The sequence below is a fragment of the Ammospiza nelsoni genome, chromosome 4 (genome assembly GCF_027579445.1).
Source record: "Ammospiza nelsoni isolate bAmmNel1 chromosome 4, bAmmNel1.pri, whole genome shotgun sequence".
NCBI lineage: Eukaryota > Metazoa > Chordata > Aves > Passeriformes > Passerellidae > Ammospiza > Ammospiza nelsoni.
Genome location: NC_080636.1, coordinates 65,060,102 through 65,084,875, shown reverse-complemented (window position 1 = coordinate 65,084,875; position 24,774 = coordinate 65,060,102). Strand labels below are relative to the sequence as shown.

The following is a 24,774-nucleotide window of genomic DNA, read 5'->3' as shown; positions in this document are numbered from 1 at the left end:
ACAACAGCCCAATGCCAGTGAAGTGCAGATAATTAATCCCAGGAATGGAGTAAGTAAGTACCCCTGTTGCCTTATGGCAGATAAGGAAACAAAGTCTTAGGAATTAAATTAACTGCTCACAGACAAATTGGCATTAAACCGGATGTCCAGCAGTTTTCTCAATGATTCTGCTTCAGTGAAAGTTGTGTTACCAGAAGGAATCACTCATGCTTTTTTAACGTTCCTATTGTGGCCACTAAGAGTGAAGTTTGAAACAGTAGCTGGATACAGCTTATATAACTTGATCTACAATTTGATTTAAACAGGTCAATTAACAACAGAAAAAACAACCATGAGTGTAATCACACTGCTAAAGCATGAAATTAAAGCAGCACTCTGTGTGTCTGCTTTATGCTTGATGCAACATACAATAAAAGAGAAAATATGCTTTTAGAAATAAGACTCATCAAGTGCAGAAAAAATTCACAGCATTAAATGGAATTTAAATTATGCAATATTGTATTTAATTAACATAATACTTTCACTCTAATAGTATTTCTTTTCACTTTGACAAGATGTGGATTGAGGATCAAAATTACCAGCATGAAACATTTGGGAACAAATCTTCCTGTAATGTAACTGATTTACCTACATTAACCACAGTTAGCAATGTCAACCTAACCTCATTCCAAAAAACTGAGTTTTGCTTTTGGGGAAGGCAAGAAATCAGATTAGTTTATATACTACTATTTATTTTGTGAAGCAAATATGTTCCTTTCTTAAAAAGTCCCCCAACAATAGCAATCAAACCAAAACAAAAACCCCCCATATAGTACAAAACAGAATTGCTTTTAAGAGGGGTGAAAAGTGAATAGTCATGGTTTAATCATCATTCAGTAATGAGTATTTTCTAATTTATGATTGAAGTGCTGATTCTAAGGACATGAATACAGGTTTTCCATGCATTGTCACCAGGAGCAAGAAAAGCCTCAAAACACTCATTATATATTTCCTAGAAATATATTAATTAATAATAATGCACATATACTCAAAGAACACTTTTTTAAATTTTCATTTTAAAAAATCAGGTAAAAATTTACTGCTTACACACTTTAATTTCCCTTTAATATGGCATAGTTTATAAAGGTTGTGCCTATAATAGAAGAAGTGAAGAAATACTTCAATTTGAAAAGAGAGCTCACATTTACATACACACACACATTCCTATTTAGTTATTTCAGTAAATAGACTCCTTCCAGGACTTCTTTTGTCAATATCAGGTAATTTTGAAGTAGTCTGTCAGCATAGAAGAGTGGAAGTTGCAAAGCAATGATTTCTCTCTACCAGGGAGCAAATAAGTAGCAAATATAGTAAAAGTATACAGGGGAAAGGGTTATCTAGAAAAGAACCTTATACCTCTCTCTCAACCTAAGTGTTTTAACAGGACTCAAGGAAATTTTTTAATCTTCAAGTCAATAAAGGTTAACAAAATAAAATAAACTTCTGAGTTCCCGTCTTTTCTAGAACTTCATCTTTCCTCCTTAAGATATTTTAGCAATATTATCAGTTCTGTGCCACCCCAGCCAACAGGAAAATTTATTTAAACACAACAAAAGTAGAAAATTATTTTGTGGAAAAATACTTAAGTCTGGCTTCTGGGTGGTATCCTATTTCACCTAGCCCAAAACCAATTTAAAACCAACTTCTAGCTAATTATTTCTAGCCGTAAGCAAGAAATCTCTCATGTATCTGAGATAAAGGACAGAAGATATTTATTATGTCATTCACAGAAGGCTGAGAAAAGACTAAGAACCATAGAGTCACTAAAGTTGGAAAATACCTCCAAGATCATCAAGCCCAACTTCCAACTGAACACCACCCTCATCCACTAGGCAGGTCACCTGGTCATGAAAGAATATCAGGTTGGCCAAGCAGGACCTGCTTTTCCTGAATCCATGCTGGCTGGGCCTCATCCCCTGGATGTCCTGTACATGCTGCATGATCTTATCCAACATGATCTCTTCCATAACTTTTCCTGGCACTGAGGTCAGGCTGACAAACCCACAGTTCTCCAGATCCTCCTTCTGACCATTCTTGTAGCTGGGTGTCACCTGGTCAACCTCCAGTGATCTGGGACCCCCACAGGTGGCCAGGACTGATCATAAATGATGGAGAGCTCATAAATGATGGCCTGGCCAGCTCTTCCACCAGCTCCCTCAGCACCTTCATGTGAACCCCATCTGCCCCCAGAGATGTGTCAGCTTCTAAGTAGCACAACAGGAATAATTACTTCCTCCTGGATTGCAGGGGGTCTCTTCAGATCCCTTTCCCTGTCAGTGACATCAGGGGGCTGGTTGCCTTTGGGACAACCAGTCTTTCTGTTGAAGACTGAGGCAAAGAAGGCATTAAGTACCTCAGCCTTTTCCTCACCCTTGATTAAAAAGTTTCCCTTCACATCCACTAAGCCATTCCATACTAGCTGTTCTGATCCCAAACATTCACCTCTGTAGACCTGTTCCCATTATCAAGATGCAGTCTCTACTTGGACAATACATCCTTTGAAATCCTACCATCATGAAATTTTCAGAGGCTTTTTTTTAATTGGACTAGGGCTCAACAACTGTAACTGAGCAGCCTCATATCACCATTTATTCTAACAGTCCACAGGCTAAACTCCATCATTTTTAATTTTCTCATGGCTCAGTACAGTAAAGCAAATCTCCATGGACATTTCATGAAGCCATGCCCTCTGCAAAAAGAAGAGCATCCAAAAGATATATTATTACCATTTCTTACACTGGTATCAAGGAAATCTAGTTCTGCATTTGACCTAAATGCTTAGCCAACCAGAACTTTAGAGTAATTAGAGATCTGATATAAAAATACATAAAGAGATAAAAAAATAACTTTTCCAAATAAGATCAGGATACACCATCAGTACCTTACTGGTGGTCTCATGTGATTAAAAGCTATATTAACTTGCTGCTCAAACTCACCCTCAGGGTATAAATTTCTGTACCACTCACACTACTAGAATGTGTTTTGGCTCATATTTTCCACACAATATAGACATTGGTAGATCAAGCCACATAGCATTACGAACTAGAACCCTTATGTCATCTCTGCTCAATGAAGGATACTGATCCACAGACTACTTCTGAACACTTAAGAAAATTTATCAGATTCTTGGAAAAAAAAAAAAAAACCAACGAAAAACCCCTTCAAAAACCAGCCACATTATTCTAAAAATACAAGTGCTTGACCTCTGGCTGGTATGTGCATGGCTGAGTTCTTAGTGTATGACTCTATTGAAGGAATTTTCAAGAAAACCTGAACTACAAAGCAGTTCAGTATATAGTCAACATGTCCAGTGACTGTGAATATTTTGAGATAACTACTATTTTTATGGTTTTGAAATTATTTCAGAAAGAATAATCTCTCAAAAAAAACTCATGGTGACAAAACATGGGTGGGACAGAAAACAACATCTTTTCCTCTTGCAAAATGCTCTCACAAATATCTTTCTATTTTCTTATCAGCAGATTTTTGGAAGTTTAAGGTCTCATCTTGATTTGGACACTCTTTACATTTTATTTTGATTTCTTTTAAAAAAATGCCTAGAGGAAAGAAAGCAGCTCATCTTAAAAAAAAGTGTCATTTTGAAATTTCTGTCATAGCTTGGAACACTAAAAGTTTTTGCTAAGTTAATCACTTGTTTCAAACCATTATGTAAAAATATAAAGCCAAAGAAACTTCAGGCTCCTTACCTGTAAAAGATGAATTAGCACTAAAACATTCACTGCTCTTAGATATTATATCCAATCTGTCTGCAAACTTGTCAAATCCAAGTGTTAATGTCATGCTCCAGTTACTTTCAGGTACAATATTTCTCAAAAATAATATTGTATGCCATTACTTCCAAACCCATTTATTTTACAAATGCAGTGATGGAAAACTGTGTGCAAAGGTAACCAACCAGGACTAAATGGGTTTAGTTTCATTTGGTGCATGAGTGGCTTACACATAAAAATTCTATTAATTATATTGTAAATCCCCTGGCACAGCAGGTTGAGCAGACTCACCCTGAAGACAGTTATCAGAAGAGATAACTGTTGTACCATGAAACATAAAATGGTCAGAGGCTTCATGGTACTTATTACTTGTGAAATATGGAGGAGAAAAAAGGAGAAGAGGCTGTAGAACACATTCAGAATACATTAAGGGAAAACCAACAACACTGGGCAAATTTCCCAAGTTGAATCCATGTACTTTAAAAGGAGGTATGTTACTACAACCTGCATTGGCTAAAGAGTTGGTAAAGTTTCAGCTTGTCCAGAAGATGCTAATCATCACCTCTTCTTCCCCACTGCTGACCTTATTGAATTCCTTTTCTGTAATCAGATACAGAATTCAGTCTCAAGTGACAGCTGCTGCTGCAGATACAGCTTTGTGATGTCCTTAAATAAAAATTCCTCAGGTTGGATATTTTCTGCTTTTTATCTGCACTTGATTTACCAAACCCACAAATAGTCATAACCATGATTTGTATGGCTCAGTAAGGACTCTACTGCCTTCCTGTATATGGAGCATGTCTTGGCAAAGTAGTACTCAACAATCTCTGTGTAGCAGAGGTCCCATTGCAGTAACACTGACCAAACCTGCATCTTCTTCTTGGGCAATGCCAACACCTCCAGACCAGGGACTGAACGCCACATATGCTAACCACTTAACAGTTCTTACATCTCTTCAACATTTTGCCAAGATTTCTGCATCATCATTCACTTGTGTTGATACCACTTCATTTGTTCTCCAGTGTTCAGACCTCTGGGGCATTCCCTGGAAACTTCTCTGACAGTCATAATTCCAGATTCTTATCCTCAGATATGTAATGCTCTTCACAACACTGCTCTTCCATATTTGTTACTGCATTCCTCTCTGAAACTACCATCAAATTTGCCCTCCTGTTTTTTTGAATCTAAAGCCTGTGAATGTGAATTCAGAACATGCATTCTTTTGCATGTAAGGACACTTAGTGTGAGTACTTGCACTCGAGCCTGTCTTATGCCATGTGAATTGAGCATCCTCTCCTAAGCCACAGGCACTGCACTGCTCTCCTCCCCTGCATCCCTCTCTCCTCACATTACCTGCAAAGCTCTATAGCACAGAACCAGACAAAATACATAGCCCAGTATGGCCTCTGAGAGAGACACTAAATTTGCTAAAAAGTTAAAAGGAAATTGTTACATAATTAAGAACCTTTAATTTTTATATTAGTTCTCTACAAAAAAGCACGTTGCTCTCATTGTTACTCTCTACTTTCTTTTCTATTTATTTAAGTAGTTTTCCAACTTGTACTGAGTTTGAACTGAAATAATATTTAAAGCTGTTCACTCTCAAGCTGGTGACTTTATGATGTGCAGTCCTAGCACCAAGCACAACAGGGCACCCTGGCAGTTAACAGAACATCAAAATCAGCTGTAAAAGCATGTTGTGACTTTAGATAATCTTATTGCTGAAAAAAAAAAATGTAAAATCCAATTAAATCAAATTATGTGAAACAAAACAGTAGAATGAAATAAAGCTGCAAATTCAAAATATTTAACAAAGTTAACAGAAGAAAGTAATCCATGGAACATACTGTTATGGGAAAAATTATAAACATGTAACCAAAGAGAGTTCCTATATCATCTGAACAATGTAACCAAGCGTTTTCTAATGAAGCACAGATGTAAAGAAGAGTGCATTAGCACAGCCAATCCATTCAAATTTACACTCCTGTATTCCTCTACTTCTCTGTTAAAATAAACATGACATTTAGAAATTAAAAGAACCTTCTCATTTCTTCAATTAAACCATGTTCTGTCTGGATTGTAACTACAAGATGATAATACTATTATTATTAAAAATTTTAAATACAAATATGTCAGGAAAAAAGCTAATACATGCATACATTATATTTGTTTATACTTCACTAAATATTAGCTACATCTTACATGAAATCTAGAAGTATATTTATTAGAAACCCTCTGGCCCTCTGCATTGTGGAAGACCATGCATGGCATGAACACATTGCTGGGGAAACTGAATGGTGTGGTTAGGAAAGCCAGTTTTATACAGCAGAGCAAAATCACTGTGGAACCTGCTTCCACCCACAATGGAAACTTTACACTTTGGAATCACCCAAATCTTCCCAGACACTTCCTGCTCACGTTACTGTCCTGCAGACACTTCAACATGCAGGGTAAATGCAGCTAATAAGCATAATTAGCTCAGACAGTGTATTTTAATTTAGTTTTGCACTAAAGACTAATTGCCTACTCAGCGAAGGGGAAGTGGAACATTTTTTTAAGATGCTTACCCGAGGGCCCTGATCACCTTGATCTCCCTGCAAAGTGGAAAGATGAGATGATAGGTTTAACACAGCATCTGTGTGCTACCCAGCTCTCTTACATAATCTAACATTTCACTGCATCAAAACAAACAGTCTCTTGAGTTCATGCTGGGAGGGCTTTCCAGTCACCTTGTACAAATCACCTGAACATCAACTCACCTTCTCGCCTTTTGGACCAGGAGGGCCCTGAAAGAAACAAAGGCAAAGATTATTTACTGATGCTGATGAAGTCCTGGGATACAGCAGGAAACAGGTCTCCGTCAATCTGCAATTTCTTCCCAACAATATAATTCCTTATAATTTTTAACTCTGGAATGCCAGTGCTATTCCAGAGACGGTTTCTGTACTAATAATAGGAACTGCACACTATTTCTTGAATAGTTTGCTAATGTGTGTTGAATCAGTTTACTCAGACAAGCAAAACTACGCCTGAAATGGCAAAATATCTACAGATTTCACTTAGGGACACAATAGTTTATCTCCTATCAGATTAAAAAAGTTTTCTTGGACTGTAAAAGTTCTTTGCAAGAGCACTTAATAAATTCAAATACATATAAATCTGTCGTATTTTGGCACCCTCCTTGTATCAGATTGCCAAAGAAAAATGGATTTGAAATTCTAAAAGGAGGGTTTTCATTCCTTTCTTTGGCAATACTGATGTTTAGTCTCAAGCAGACTTTTTAGGCAAAATGAGCACTTTGTGTAACATGATTTTGCAGGAGTATTACTTTTTGTTACTTACCACCCAACAAACAGTAAGGTGACAGAATCACAAATAGGAAGTCCTTTCCCATTCCATTTTTATTAAGCACTTTTCAGAAAGCTAGCAGCAGGTTTCTAAACCACTAGTTTTCAGGTTAGTATCTTGTGAATAAAAATGCTATCAGTCTGCACAAAACCGTCTGCTTACACAGTGCAGACTCTACCTCCAACTTTCTGAAAGATATGCAGGTGTTTCATTACAAAGAAGGACCTGAGATACATATGAAAGCAGCTGTAAACAGAGAAGGAGCCATTCAAGCCAGCATGGTTCACTGTGATAACACAGAGAGTGTGGCAGTGTGTGTGTGTTTGTGAGGGTTTATGCAGAACAAGAAAAGACTGTCACTAACAACACGGGTAAAAAATTCATGTGGTTCACATAAATGCAGTGGAATGGAGGTCAGTCTGCTGTGTATTAAAGACGTGATCAACCACAGGCAAGTCTTTAAGAATCCCTGTTGTAGCCAATTTTCTGCTTAGTTTTAAGGGCTTCTGATGCATGCCAGAGGAGAGCATCTGCTGCTGAATCAGAGGAATTAAAGCATATGCCATTCCTTGCATGGCCTGCCATCTCTTCTGTCTGCTGCAGAGGACACAGAAACAAGTCTGCCTCCTGATGTGCCCATGTCTCCTTCAGGAAGCACAGTGCTCACCGCCAGCTGAGTGGAAACTCTCTGCTCAATTAACTATGACCCTGGCCCACTCTGCATTGCCCTGCAAGCACTTGGTCTCTTTAAAAACACATGAAACAAAATAATTTAATTAATAGACACAACCTGGCTGCACCTTTAAGGTCTCTCCATATATTATTTTTAAGCTTTAAGTCCTACTGCCCTTTCCCAGTTCACATAAATACATACTGAAAACTAAGTGCAGCACTGTCAACTTTTAGCTGCAGTCTCCCCATACATGTACTGTGACATGACATCACAGTAGAGCAGGTCTGCCCTAAAGCTTACACATACATGCCACTGAGCTTGTGAACTCATACCATCAGTAACACAGTAATTGCAGGATGGGAAGAACTAAAATCAGTCAGTGCAGGCTGTTGCTGCCTTCTCCACAGCAAACGCGAAGCACAAGCGAAGGGCTGTGCTCACATGTTCTGCCTCCTTGAATCTCCAAGCCATTACTGGCTCTGAATATCTCACTGGCTGCAAAGTGCAAATAGCATGACCCCTATCTGCTACAGTCAGAATTCTATTTCTCAGGCCTTAGGCATGAAATGATAGGTAACGTGACACGACTGAGCCTGTAAACAGATGTTGTCCTGTGGGAGCTGTTGCTGCCTTCATTTAGAGGTTCGGTGCTGCTCTTACACCCAAGAGTGGCCCTGCCCTGGTCCTGATGGGTTTGGGCTCCTAACTTTTCTGAAGCTTGCTTGCCACAGCTCTGCCTGTTGGTAGAAACTACAACAGGAGAGATCACATCAGCTGCCTGAACTAAGCTGGCTCACTGGAACAGAAACAAGCTAGAGCTCACATGAGGGGCTCAGCCCCCAGATCTGCAGGGCTACTGCACCGTCTCCCTTGCATGACTGCTGGCAATTGTGTTCATTCAGCCATCACCAGTGCACAACTGGCCCCTTCCTCTACCCTGCGTATTCTCCTCTACTGAGAGTTCTCTGAAAGTACAACCTATACCCAAACATGCTTTTAAATAAGACTGAATCAGATTTCTTTTTTTTCCTCCTTCTTCTGTGCAGGATTTTCTGAAAACAGTCTGTGCGCATCATAATCAGATTTTGCTTTGTTTTTTATTGCTTGGTGTTTTCTCTCCCTGAGTGCCAGACACCATCATCTCTAACAAGTCACCCTGCCAGCACACAAATTTTTCATAAGAGTCTTCGTAAACATCTGACAATTTTATTTTACCAGGGGTGAAAAACAGCTTTTCAAAAGCCCACTTCTGGTGTGAACATTCTCACAAGTCTCTTCACTTGTATTTGCAATGCTTTTGCTTTCTTCAAGAGTCTTGAAAAACAAACAAACAAATGCAAATAAAATGGTTCTTTTGGATGCAAGTGAAGAGAACCAGTGGGGTTTCATCAAAATAAAAATTATTGGAATACTTTCATGGCTTGTTCACCCATCTCTGGCTTTTCCCCCACTGTTTCAATTGTCCTCTATTGTTTTCGCAACTTTAACCAGAAAATTCCTATCCTCAGCCTTTGACATCTTCTTTCCATTTGTGCTGAGAAATTCTCCCAAGGTTTTTACTGCAGAGTTTATTAGTGTGTGTACACTGAGTGGAGGCAGGGAGGAAGAAAAATCTGAGGAAAGCTGGGTTTGTGGGGGTGGGGTGTAATTAGGAGACAGATTTATTTAAAGGAGAGCAAGGTTTCTTCTGTTTAAGGGTACAGACACAAAGCACAGAGTGAGTAAAATAACACTAGTTTTGTAGGCCACAGCATGGACTTGCTGCTTTTTTTCCCAGGGAGACTTCTGTGCTTTGGTTTATGAGATGGCAGAGATCAAGCCACGAGCTGCCGAACAAATGTGAAAGCATTTTGTGTAAGTTATATGAAACGTCTTAGGTCAGAGCATTTCTGAAATAACTTCATAGTGTTTTCACTGGAAACAGAGGCTCTTTTCTCAAAGTGTAATTATCTACTCCAGACTACTATACATTTCCAAGGAGAGTTTATAGCCTGTTTCACATAAGCAAGGCCTTGTAAATCTCAAACACATGCAAAATCTGCATTTATAATTAGGTAAAAAATACTACTGTTTTTAAAACAAGGTCTCCTACAGCAGACTGAAAGGCCTCCAGGCACCTGCCAGCTAAGAACAGAACTGAAATCAGGGTCAAATCCAAAAAACAGCCATATTCAGGATTGCTGACAGGTGACCCCCCCGCCTTTATTTTTTTTGCTATCAAAATCCCATTTCCATACTCTGATGAAATTTTACATTATTATAAATAGGAATAGAAAATCAAGAGAAAGCAATAAACAGGAATAGAAAGTCAAGAGAATACAATACTAGAAAACAGGAGACTGATCCTTGCAGTCTTCATCAAGCAACATTTCCTTATAATTAATTGAGTGAGATCAGCATGATTTTTTCCACACAGATGAATTTTTATAATCAATTCCCTGAAAGATGCTAATTTTGAATTCCACCCTTGAGGCCATTGCCACCTATATAGTTTTGCAAAAGTTACATCCTGAGACCTCTTAAAAAGCCAGTAGTTGACTTATTTTGATTTCAGAAACATTCATAATTATCAAAATTCTCTTATATTCTCTCCACATATCTATTGCTACAGATCTGCCTTTAACCATAATACAAGAAGTTCTGCTGCAAACTCACCCAAAAGGCTCCAAGCATTGATGGGACAGCGGAACTGAAAGCAGGAAGGGGTTCTTAGCACAGAGTACAAAGCAATGTTGAAGGTTCTGTAAAAAGCTCCACACTCAGTGGAGAGGAGTGCAGATTTTTCCTGACTGTTAGACAGGCCATACGATGCCTCTGGAAAAAGGACCAGCCAGTCCCCAGCACAAGCTGGTGACAACCAACCAACGAGCCAAGAGAATCAGTTGGACTGTGACAGTCCCAGCTCCCACTGGGATCATGCACCCTCACAGCTCCTAAGGAACATGACATGCCAAACTTGACAGCTCCCATCAGACAGAGCTCCCACAGAAGACCCAGGTGATAATCACCTTTCAGACACAGTCACTGCTTTCCTACATTCCCACCACAACAGGCACAGGCTAAGGCAAGCTGGCAGCTGGAGGAATGAGTGTAGTTTGCAAGGTTCAGCCTTCATTTTCATTTGGGACTGAGGGGTGTACAGTGCAGCCATCCCTACCAGCAGCCACAGTGTGACTGGCAGCCTGAGGCAACAGCAGCCTTGCAGAAAGGAACAGAAAAGTGAACCAGCTATTCCAATGTCACCCAAACAAATCCAAAAAGGGAATCAATTTCCCAGCTTAGTTTAACCATGTTTTCACAACTAAACAGCATGCCATACATTGCCTAAATTAATTCAATATTGCAGATTACTTCAAGGGTAAAAGGTGGCTTTAGCATGTAACAACAAAACAATCAGATACAAAAGCTGAACTTTCTTTCTTTGAAATTTGACTCGTGACTTCAATAAATTACAAGAATCTGACTGGAACAACAGTCCCCAGCCTATCCTGTAATTGCTGCAAAATATTAGGATCAGATATGCTGAATCACAGGAGATTACACAGAGCATTATGAAACACTGCTGTGCATCATAACTATTGCAAAGTTCCTACACTCATTTCAGTGTTGTGTCCACTACGCAAACTGAACTACTGCTGAACTACTGAGGCAGTGTGGTTTTGGCATCTGCTGAGCTTGGCCATGTTTTCAGCCAGTGTTTACATATGCTAGTTTACAATGCCAACATTTCACCTTGCAACAATTTTACAAGTACTCAGAAGAATTTTCAGTGAATCTGAACAGTTTCTACTACTGAAGTGTCTTCCATTTTACATGTTTTATTCTCTTCCTGTAACATGACTGACTTATGTTGAAAATTTCAACCAACCACTGCTCAAAGGACTCTTAATAATATCTCATTTTCTTCCCTTATATTCTGAAGTTTTTGTTAAAAATCCTAAGGCAGAGAAAAAGAAACCTGAATTTTTTGACACAATAAGGGTGACTGCCTTAAACAACATTATGTAAATGATTTAAGCTGAGAAACATAAAACTGATTTATACAGCAATCTAGATAAACAGCTCCATTAACATTCACAACAAGCAAATTATAAATGACTCCTCCTGTAAATTCATACAACTGTATTCAAAAGTCAGTGATTTATAGCCATATATAAATCAGACAAGTTTATAAACTACAGGCAGGAGAATAAAATCTACCCAAAATATGTCAAGAAACCATTTAGACATTCATTTAGACATTCAGTTCTCATACAGTGCTCTAGCTGAGATTGGGATAGGGTGCTTTTTTTTGAAACTTATCATGCTGCTCACAAAAACCAGTAGCTCACACTGGAAGCTGCAGAAGGGTCGCTGCTAACTCACTAATCCAGTACCCAGGAAAAGGCACAAGGCATAGTGTCCCAGGCAAGAACCTGCTAAAGGGGATCTCCTCTTCCTTTCTCTGACATTCTTTCTTTGATTAATCAGTAAGACTGTCCTTTCCTCCTCACCCTTCCTTCTACAGACAAATACAACATTTTTCTTTAAAAGCCTACAAAGCAGCACCAACAGCCCTGCAAAGATTCTATGGTACAGAGGGTATGTGACTATGTACCCATTGCCTGAGCATGAAGAAACAAGGATCAGCTTTACTAATTCCACAAATTAATTTAAGTAAACATTATGATTCGAATCTTTACGTTTCTTGTGAGTTAAGTAGCTGCTGTATGTGACAGTAAGACCAGTTATATGGTTGCAGAAAAAACTGGCCCATTCCCAAAGAAAAGAAAATGGCTTTGGTAAAGTCAAAAGCCTTCTGACTATCACTTACTGCTCAGTGCACTGTAATTTGTATTTCCTGAATCTTGGCCCTCGTTCCCTTGTCCACAATGCACCTTCCAGTTCTCCTACTTGTCAGATAAATAAAAATTCACTAATAATGTTAGAGAATTGATGCAATACTGTAAAAAAACCCCAAAAAACAAAAAAAACAACCAAAAGAATCCACACCACAAAGGAAATGCCATTCTTGTAAATTAGTAAAACAGGACATAAAAGTACAAATTAAAAAACCTAATATTGCTCTATCTATCATGTTATTAAAAAACAACCAGACCTTCTGATTTCAATAAAAGGAAGGAAGGAAGGAAGATTGTGAAGAAGATACAAACACAATCTTTGTTACTTCAAAATCACAGAAACACAAAAATGTTTGGCTGGAACTCAGAACTGCAGGAAGACATAATAAAACACAACTGATTTGGGCCCTACAGAACCAAAATTCAGACAGCAGACTGAACAGGAAGGCTTTTTTCTATTATAACTACTATTGTATTTGCTATTTCCACTGCAGTCTCAGGATTTTTTGGAGTTCAATCTATGATTTTTAACAATATTTTTAATTATAACATAGTATCAGCTTCAGTGTTCAATATTTGGTTTATAAAACATTTCACAAATGAGACATTTTTGATACAGATTGGTTGAGGCTTCCTACTCTTCCACCCATCCTCCAGCAGATCCCTGTCTCATTAGATGTCCACCTGAGACTTGCAAAAGCATCACATGCTATCTTAGAATCACCAAACAGTTGGGGTTGGAAGGATTTAAAGGTCATTTAGTCCATCCCCCCTGCAACGAGCAGGAGCCACTCCAACTTGACCATTAAATAAGTAGTTTTTATACTTCCTTTGGTAGATTTTTATTGACAGGCCAATTCTCTCATTTATTCCTAAAACTTTAGTAAGAAAAAGCTCCTCACTGGGAGTTAACAACTTCTTTTATTTCCAGAAACAGTAGTTCATATTCTAATGTTTCAGCTATTTTTACCCTAAAACTTGCATGGTGGCTTTTGTAATTCTAACACCTCTGGTGTTTCCCTGGTAGATCATTCAGGTGAAATGGCAGTGCCCTTTGCTCATTTAATATATATATTTTTTTTTTTTTTTTCTTACTTAAAAGAACCTTTCTGATGAGGATGGTAGGCTGAACTTCAGCTATTTTGAAGGAAAAAGACAAAGGACGAAAGCAAGGGAATGGGGGAGTTCCAGAGCAATGGAAATTCACCACTGCCACTCACTACCTACAGGAGCAGTACCCATGGACATCAAAATACATCTTCCAAGCTCCCTAGCCTTTTGGATATTTCAACTTTGCTGTCTGCATGTCTAGGAGATTTATGTCCTTCATTAACAGATGCTGCACACGGTCCAGCTCTACAAGAAAGCAGTAACTACACAGTAACAGATGATTGAAATTCAAAAAAAAAAAAATCCTTTCTGTTCACCTATCTGAAATAAGGGCTGGTTTAAAACCAGGTGGGTTTTTGAAGAATTTTGGCCTCTACCTGCTATCATATCAAGGCAAATTTATAAAGTAATAAAGGCTGAACTTATGTAAACAGCTCACATCTGTATAACAGGTTTTACAGATAACATGTATTTTCAGCCAGAGGATTTTAACACAGACTTTGAAATAGGGAAGGCCAATTTAATTTCTCCATTTACTATGATGACTCCACACCAGCTTCAGTAGCAATGCTCTGAGTTTCACTCAGTATTTCAAAGGCAAGGCATACTGTCTATACACTGTTTTATTCCTTTCCAAATGTTGTTATTCAGTACAGGAGTTATTTTCTCATTCAGGGTAGTAGAACATCAAAGAAAGATTTAGATACTCCTTTGGTGTTGTCTGCAAATGCTACTGTAAAATGCTACTGTGAAAGATGTGTGTTAGATTACTTAAATCATGAATGGTTAAAAGAAAATGGCAGTAATATAGTAGTATAAAGCCACAGCCATGTAAAAAATAGCACCAGGGGTAGAAAGGCTTCTGAGGCACCCACAGATTAAGAGCAATGGGATTATTTCAGAAACCAGGTAACTTTTTAAACTTCAGGGTATGCTAAGGCTTGGGAAGAATCTATTTTAGAAAAATACTACATTCCTCTGATAATCTTACTCTTCTTTCTTTCCTATGACCCCTTGCAAGTTCTGTAGTCCCTTAAATTGTTCCTGTGCGTGGGCTCCATTTCACAAGAACGGTTCATGGGCTCCATTTCACAAGAACCGTCTGACAAATGTAATGATAAAAACTACATCGCACAAACCCACCTGAAGTGACCTGCAAGTATTAGGTTACCACAAGTGTTTCCGAACTATTCCAGGTACAAGGCATTGCTGAAAGAGGCAAAGCTTGACACTAATTCACAACTCTAGTCTTGATGGGGATGTGTCAATCCTTAGTCAAATTAACTTATTTAATGTCAAATAATGTACAGAAAGAAAAGCACAAAAAAAGCATATAAAATAATATTTATGTTACATTAAGTAAACAATAGAACTAAAGATAAACACAAGAACTAAATCTTTCATTTATTGTCACCAATTCCCTTATCTGCAAAGGGGAAAACTACAATGATGTGTTTCGTAGAGGTATTTTGACAACTGTTCAGATTTGTGAAGTTCAAGATGGAACACCAGATAAATGCAGACGAATTTTTATATCAACTCCAAACATACACATATATTTATATGCAGACATATGTAAAAGTGAGATGACTGAATATATTCTTGTAACCTATAAGGCTGGAAACATCTTTATACAGGAAGGAATTTAAGACAACATAAAGTTTATTAAAAACAAAACTGTTTTCTCCTGAAGATTAAGAGTATGGACTACAAAATTCAGAACATCTTCAGGGGAAATTAAACACATATGTATATTTATACTTAAATGGATATTCATTCTTTTTGGCAAATGATCACTGGCAGACATACTGGGCAATATAGCTGGATTGTGTTTCTGAAAATACGTGATTCTCTTACATATTTCTCAGCAGCTCACAGCTGAATATTACTCATGGATCTCAGTAAAAAACTATATTAGGAAATCCTACAGTGTTGTAGGGACAGACAAAGCATTTTTGAAATTGGCAATCTGGATCAAAGCCCACAAACAGAATGGACACTTCCATGCTGTACTCAATAGTAACACCACTGGCAATACACAAAATACTCCAATGAAAGTAACTGCTGCATTTTCTGCCTTTTTCTTCCTTCTTGAAACTTGACCCATACTTATAGGAAAGAGTAACATATCAGCACAGCTCTTATTGCCAGAATCAAGTCAATATAAAAAAACCTAAAGCATTTCTACTAACCCATCAATTTGCTTCAAGTAAAATTTCAGTTCACAGGAGTGTCACTTTAAAAAGGGAAATATAAATTTTGAAGGTTTCCTCTACCAGCCTGAAATCCAAATCTCCCAGGTCTGCTCAAGTTTACAGGACTTTCAAGCATCTAACACAAAGCATCACCAGCCTCTGAAATGATAATGGCTTTCAAAGGAACTCTGATATTTTGAAAACCTTGCAGAAGACTAATGTCTTAGACATCACAGCATTATGTTCAAGTCACAATGAACTTGATGAAATACACGTTTTTACACCTCCTATTTTTTTTTTTTAATAAAGCTAGTGAAACTACTGGAATCTGCAACAAATTGAACTGGATTTCAAAGCTAAAATACAGCATGAAGATCACTAAAAATAATAAGCCAGCATGAGTTTAATATCAAATTAAAAACATGTGCAGCAGGATAGTAAAATACTATATAATATTCCTGAACACAGTTCAATATGTTGCTTTGACATAATCCCTAATAGAACACAGAACACACGAGTGTATTTCTGCCATATGTAGAATAAGGAAGAAAATATGAATGTCGTTTGATAAAGAAATTATTTAGGAATACAAGAAATATTTCAGAGTCCTTAATTATGTTTTGACAACCCTTTGTAATGTCATAATGGAACCACAATACTAAGTTTGTAATTGGTTTTTTGTACTCATATGTACTCTGTTAAGCTAAGCAAAGGTTTACCAAATTAAGGCTTGCAAGTAATTTTTGCTTCACAGTTTCTCACTTTCTGCTAGAAGATCTACTATGCCCTGGTGACAGCTGGAACTTCTAGATGAATAGATGGAATGCTAATGTGTGATTCCCCATCACATTTATACTGGCATATGTAACAAGTGAATCACATCTTCATGTTTATTTTATGAAAACAAACACAATTCTTTTAAAAAATTAATGATGCTATGATGAAGAAAAGTTGGTAACATCCTACAAATAGAAAGATCTCATGCATATTTTCTTTTAGAGTTTTAAATATTAGTTTTATGTATCGTCTAATTTCAGGGCTTGTTTTTTCAGACTAATGGTATCATAAATTGTTGCTATGTGAACTATGAAATGAGGAGATCAACTTCTAAAAGTTTTGCATCAAACTGTTTTCTAAGCCCATCTTCCAAGCTTTCTTTATCTTTTGCATACAGCTATTCCCAAAGGAGATCTGCAGATTCAGAAAAAGAAGCCACCCTAAAAGGAGCAGAATTTATTTTACAAGCACATCCAGAGCTGATAATTATGTTGCATGAGGAACCCTTTTCACAGAATTTTGTAGAATTAATATCCTTACTTTTTCTGTTTGTAGAAAATCAAAACCTAGACTGAATTGTAATTGTAAAGTTAACAAAATTCAAGTTTGATACTTTCTGAATCAACCAAGAAAATAAGAAATAAATTATCTGTTTCAGAAAATGCTGTGGAACATCTGAACATCCTGCCATTTCAGCACCAGATAGTTACTGAAATTGCAACTCAAAAGCTTGCCTGCCAGAGCAAGTAAAAGAACACAGTAGCACAGTTGTGGTAGGAGTCTGGCCTCCTCCTGGTGTCTGACAGAGCCTGATGAGCAGAGCTCTAAAAAGTCTAATTATCTCCAACTTAGTCCACTTAGCAGGGTACTGTAGGGAAGTCATCAATCTGCCATTAGAGGCTCCTTTGCAATTCCTGACAAAAGGGTGGGGAAAGACAAAAAAAAAAAAATGTTGAAAGCAGAGCATAGTATAAAATTTTAAAAGAATTTCTTTGTTGATGATTGGAAGTTTTACTCTGCTCTGCCTTTTTAAATTATGTGTAGCACTTCCTTAGTGTTGGTACAACAGATAGTTCAGAACAATTTTCCCCTAAATCTCCAATTCTGTGCTCTCTTCTTTAGTAACCAAAGAATCCTCTTACTTACACTAGTACTGTCTGCATAGCCAAGAAAACCATTTACTATCCACTGCTCTTCTGGTTTACACATGTGCCCCTAGTCTACCAAGGGAAACTGAAGTGTTTTATATTTGGAAGTGCTCATTGTTGTTGTAAATGCCTTTTAACAAAATTAACTTCTATTTTATGACATATGAAGCTGAGAAAGCATCACACTTAAAAACAATTAAATGCACAATCTCCTTCTGAGAAGACACATTTCTGGCTTCTTTTGTGCCATAAACACTTATGTATATGGTAAATGAAGTTTTGAGCATGATTTCTTCTCTTAATATTCTTTGATGTGGTTCCTTTTAGCGACTAACATAAAATGAAAAGCCATGAAAATGGCATTTGTTTCTTCTTGTTCACAAATCAATATGGGCTGTTTCCTAAAAAGTTCTCACAATTTCAATGGTGTTCACAAATGCTCTTACCATTTAAGAAAGGAAAATGCCAACTAAACTCAAGCTCTGCCTGCTTAAAGACATATGAAACAGTACAAGTTTGTTTATTTACGTGATGCCCTCAGATTAATTTTTGATCTCATAATTTACAGTAAATTGTTATTAGCAGCAAAGGCATAAAGGATTTATCTTTATTATTTGTACAAAGAAAGTAAGAAAAAGACTTTTACAAGTCTACTACCTAATGTTAATAAACTAATTGTTGAAGTTTGACAGCAAAATTTGACCTACAACTTGTAACTCAAAAGCAGATCAGCATTTGTGTAATCAGGCTGAGTAATACAATTCTGCAGAAGTTTAAAAAGGAGCATAGGGTATGAGTTTCTAGGAGAAATACCCCACGAGATCATTCTCCACAGTCAGAACAGCTGATGGCCTGGGTACAAGCACTGGAATTCTCCCAGGAACAGTAACTTCTCTGCACTGTGTATCTGAAAGTGAACTATTGCTACAGTCTTTGGCTGATTTTGTCTTTCCTAAGTGAATTTCTTGCCTCCGTCCCCCACTCTCCATGGAAGTAAAGAGTCTTGAGATATTCATGACAGGAAACTGCTAGAAAAAAAGGAATGTGGAGTTGACACCTCAATTCATGGTGATCAGAACAAAATAAACATGTCCAACTCTACCAACCCGACAGGCAGAGGCCACTCTGCCGCAATGGTCAATAGGACATTATGTACCTTGCCCATAGCCTAAAAAGCCATGAAAACACACACAATCACTTGATGTTATCAACTGCCCCACTATTGAATGGCATGCACTGAGAGCAATATTGGACAGGTTGTGGAATGCAGATGGCTATCCAAAACTATCAAAACTGAAAGGGAAGCTCAACAGGAATTAAAACACATTTTGTTCATACACCCCCTTTACCATCCTTCCTACTGTCAGATACTCTGTTCTAACATCTAGAAGTGTCCTTACGATCACAGTGCTCTCTAGGAAGTGATATATATCTTCCCTAGACAGCTGCCTTCCAAATCCACTCAAAGCTAGTGTCTATGGCCTGCTATGTTTCTCTGTCCTTTGACAAAAACCAGAAAACTACAAGCTAAAATGGTTCCCACCAGCACTGTTGACAGCACAAGCCAGTAACAGCCAGTTTAACCATGAATCAGAATCTCTGTCATCAGAAATTAAAAATACTGCAGTCACATACCCTGATGCTTGATGGTGAAAAAAAAGACACACATACATTTGTCGCTGGAATTGCTATGGAAACCTTTATCATGCACCAGGCACTGGGAAATTTCAGGCTGTTACTACATCACGTCCATGGATGTGCCACACAAAGGAAAACAAGAATCTCATGAAAACAAGTATCAATCATTAACACTTTGTCCATTTTTAATGCAGACTTGGACAGCTACCAAAGAGAAAGAGAAGCATCTGTGAGGCTGCTGTATGTCAAAGTCCCACACAGAGAGTGCTCATGTGTGCTGACATGAGAGACAAAGCATGTTGGGCTAGAGATGGGCCAGGGAGAGGATACTGCCCCAAAGAAGGAAACAGTTGGCTGGCTGAGACCAAGTCAAGCAAAACACCACCCCTACCCCACACTTACAGTCTTTAATAGTTTTAGTTCTGCAAAATTTTTTTAAAGGATTGTTTTTTCTTCCTTCACCATGATATTAAATGCATGGCTTCTACTATTTACATGAACCTTACCTCTGAACAACAAAAAAAAGTTTAAAATAGTCAGCATTCTCTCTTTACCCAGATAGCACATGTATTACAGAACTAACATTAGACTAGAAGCTAAACTTTGTTCTCTGACAAGCAGGAATACTTCTATTATTTAAAAAGAGAAAGTATGGGCAGAATTGGGTTGTATAGATTTACTGCGAGAAGAACCCCTCATGGCTGAAGCTAATCTAAATACATATTTATATTCCAGATAAGAAAAGGCAAGGGGTTTTTTTGGGTCACTCAAGAGTCAGAATTTAATTTCAGCAAAAATATTAAAGATTTTATTACTTGCTCTTCTAAAGAAGAACACAGCTTATATGGTATTTAAAATAGCTTTCTTTCTAACAGAAAACCAAAATCATAAGAAGAGACTTTATTTTTTTAAAGATTAGGCTAGAAATTCTTTAGTTTTTTATTGTTACTTTTCAGAGATGCAACAAAACCATAAGCTTCTTCTGGAAAAAAAAAAACAAACTGCCTGTAAGTTGTAATTAAGCTTGTTGTTACTTAAAATGGGAAAATGTGAAGCAAAATTATATTGTGAAAAATTATCTTTATCTTGAAGAAAATAAGCAGTAAAAAAATGAAAATGATAGGAGGATGTGCCCAGCAATTAGGTGTGTGTTAGGTGAATACAGTATGTACTTTATAAAACCATAATGTAAAAGAACAGAGATAAATAAAACAGCAAGTATAGAAATTATTAGAATTTATCCCTCACCTTAGCATGGACTTGCATGGCTAGGACACCAGAAACTTCCTAAATGCTTCTCCAATCAGCATAAAAATTTTGTTCTTTGGAGCCATGAAGACTTTACTTAGTAACCAAACTGATCAATACTTTAAATTTTGAGTTTCTCAGAGACGCAGTTAAGATCAGAGAAATTGCAGACAGTCAGAATAGGCTGGAATTTCTGCATTACTTAATGACATGCCAAGGGGTTTTGATTTATTTTATCTGTATGGGAATGAATTCTGTTTTCCCTGGATACTTTTGATTTTTAAAAGTCTTGAGATTTTCAACCACATCTTCCAATATTTAAAAACTCCACTTTTAATATTTAAAAAATGCTGTTTCACCAAGTTATCTGGATCTGAGTTTCAGTTTAAGGGGATAAACTTCTAAATGTACAGCCTGCCTGTAGTTGCCTGAGAGTTGCAGATGTCAACACTGGCTAGAAAGCAATTCAGCATTCAGAAGGGTTATCTGGTTCAGTAGCTGCCTACAGTCAGAATCTGGAATGAGGAGGTACAAATGTGCACAGCGAGTGTCATGTGAGAGATTCCCTAGGTATCCAAGACAGCTGCCTGTGACTGACAGCTACAACCACAGCCCAGCACAGACTCCAGCCCGTACATAAAACAGCCAGTGGCTGAGGCCAGAGACGCTGGATCAATTCACACAGCAACAAATGCCTGAATGCAGACAATGTAACTGAGCCCAACCTGCCATGAGCTGAGCAGGTTTCTAGGTGCACTGAATATTGGCTTAACCTCCACTGACTGCCAGGCAGTCCTCATAGGTCAACACCTACACAACACAAGCTTCTGGGTTTAGGCATCTTAATGTAAAGCTGAACACGACTCTGTTTCATGCCCTTATGTCTTCCTCACCAGTGCTCCCAAAAGAATTATTCCTGGACTCAATCAGCCAGTCAAAATGACTGATTACACACATATCCTCCTGACACAATAAGAGCATCTTGAGCTGAAAAGGAGGAAAAGGCATTATTAAGGATAATGGTACATGTTGCTGAGGACAATGGTGATGACTCAGAGGTGAGCATTTCCACTGGAAGGAATTACTGAAGTTAACAATAAGAATACTCTCTCAAAACAATATGGGGGACATTTTTAGAGGGTTTTTTCTTCAGCTTGCACCTCACTTCTCTTACACCCTGATGAGATTTCTCTGCCTTTCTGCCCTTGAAACAGTGCTGAATGCTGCCATCTCCACGTGGTTCCTTGCCTACAGCTATCCCAGGGCGTTTCACGTAGAGATGTGAGCTCCAAAGACTGAGCAGCTGTTTACAAGCTTTAGGCAAGAGACACTCTCTAAGCAACTGAAATATGGAAGGTGAGAGTCCAAACCCAGAAGGAAAGGACACGGGTGGCAGCACAAGTTAACATCAACTGGAGGGCAGCCCACAGGCTCCAGAATCAGCCTCAGGTCTTCAACAGAGCTACTTGTTTAGAGCTACAGTGCCACACAGAATTACAGTCTCTTCATCAGTACAGAGCCTGAAGATAGCTCTCTGTATAGTCCATACATCAAGAGCCTATTGTGAAATATTAGTGCCATGGGCAGTGGTCATCTCCAGTATGGTATGGATTTCTTACACAGTTCTGTTAAATGGAGCCTGGCACTGCAAGGATACTGTGCATTTAGACCAAGTGATTTAAGGGTTTGTAAATCAGTATGTCTTTCAACAGAAAATGATGTTTAGAAACTAAAAAATCTAAAATAAATGCTTGTGTCTCATAATGAAAATCTTTAAAAAATTACCAGTCAATATGGTGGTAAAGCTCTAACTTTCAATTATGATTCTGAAATACAAAAGACTCTTATAGAAATCCTGGTTTGGGCAACTAAATTGTGCTAAGACAGTTCCACAGACCAAAGCTTACTTCCCACAAAGCATACGGAGCATACAAAAAACCTGAGTTTCTCAACTGATTTCATTAAGTATGGCATTGGTACTGGCTTGGTAATTTATTTGTTTTTCATATTTCCTTGCTCTTCCATATTTTTATAACACTCAAATAATTCACATTTCATTTTTGCTATATGTAATGTTTCCTTTTTGCTGCTCTATTTCTTCCTTAGAACTGAAGTTAGGTCCCTAGATTTCCACATCTTCAATTACAGCTCACAAACAAAGTTCTACTATTCTTAAATAAAGCAGAACTAATTCAAAACAGCGTATCTAATTAATCAAAACAGCTAGCAGTGCAATATTTAAAATAACTGAGGGCTGCCTGGATTATAGCAACATTATTAGCATGTGATTAATAAGCAGTTGAAGTATTACATTTGCTACACATTTGCTAAGTTATTTTATCTTGCTTTAAAGTTTGGTGGCAAAGTTTCAAGCCATAGTTTGGAGATTTGCTCTATTCAGTATTATGTTGTTAACCCCACCATCTGGTCAGACAGCTGAGGGAACTTAACCATATGTGGGGGGCATGTTTCTCTCTTGGGAAATATTTTTCTTACAGAATTATGCAATGGTTATCAGTTTCTATCTTACTACAGTAGGATCAAAAAATAAAGTAAAATACTTTGTAGACAACCTGAGCTCAGTGGGCCCTTTATTTAACTGTTACTAATGTAAGAAAATAAGATGTCACTTACTTGAGGACCAGGCTGACCCTGAAAAAACAAGAAAAACAAAAGATTATGGAAAGTTATGACAAGGATGAACTCTTTAAATAGTAGAAAATAGTTACAGTTCTCTCTAATAAGGAGCTAACAAAATATACAGTGACTGCATTGAAGTCAGATTTTGGACTCAAGTTGATATTGAATTTGAGTGTTTTAATTCAAACTGATGAACTTTCTTGCAACAAACTGATTCTAGAAATAAATTACAATAACATATCAAAGCTGCATTTGAGAAACTTCTTATTTTAGATATCATTAACAATTTGGAAATGATAGGAGGACTTAATTGACAGTTCTCAAGCGAGAAAGAAGCCAGAGGTGCTGAGTTGATTCAGAGCAGGTATTATGGGTTGTTTGCTCTTTCATTTCTTTATTATGGCTCCCCTCCATACCTCAAGGAGGTGCTAATTATTTACTACTACTGCTTGTTGAATGAACCAAGTCTCAAAACTGGAGGAACACACTGCTGGACAAACAGCAGTCTTTTTGCCATTGCTAGAGGCACCATCATTTTAAGTGAGTATAAACCCCGATTTAAACCAGCAATTGTGGAAGGTCTAAGATGAGCTTTTGTCAGTCAATCCAAGAAGCCAGCTGATACATTTCCTCTCTCTTATTTATCAACATCCCCTTTAGATCACCCCTGGACAAGTGGAGAGGCACCCTTTGCACACTGGGGAACTGTATTTCTTCTTGCTGCAAGCCCATACAGAGCAGAATTCCTATCCCTAATTTCCCTACACCAGAAAAGCCAATGAAAGTCATGAATTATTTTAGTGCCCTTCACAGAAATTACTTGCATGAAGCAGAATTATTTTAGCAAACAGTACAGTAGCTGTGACTATAAACAACATGACCAAGACAATGTAAGACAGAGAAAAATAACTTCATATTTCTCCTCAGAGAATTCCTTTAAATGCCTAGGGCTACCTTAGCCTCTGGTGTTCTATGACAACTAAAATAATACTTCAGTTAAACTGAGACTATGTTTCCTTTTGTTGACAGAAACTGAACATGGAGACTTCTTTTAAATCATATAAAACCACTTCAGCTGGGAGGTACTTTTAAAGAGAACTGAAGCTTATCTGTTTGAACATCAGGAAATACTCTTTTACTGTTAACCAAGCATGGGACCATGGGAGATTGTGGAGTTTCCATTCTTGAAGACACTCAAAAACCATCTAGACATGATCCTGGGCAAACTGCTTGAGACAGCTCTACTCGAGCAGAGAGGTTACACCAGATGACCTCCAGAGGTCCCTTCCAACTTCAACTATCCTGTGATTCTGGGCAATTTTAGATGGGGTGGGAGGCAGAAGCATTTCAACTGGGAACCATTATCAACACAAAAAGCAAATGAAG

General features: G+C 37.7%; 1 protein-coding gene across 1 annotated transcript in view; it reads right to left on the bottom strand.

Annotated features, from left to right (window-relative positions):
- The window catches only part of COL25A1 (collagen type XXV alpha 1 chain), a 282,176-nt gene that overhangs the window by 81,250 nt on the left and 176,152 nt on the right, over nt 1-24,774 (bottom strand). The window contains 3 exon segments of the mRNA XM_059470580.1: nt 6,338-6,364; nt 6,530-6,556; nt 23,383-23,400. Coding sequence (XP_059326563.1) covers nt 6,338-6,364; nt 6,530-6,556; nt 23,383-23,400 — 72 coding nt within the window.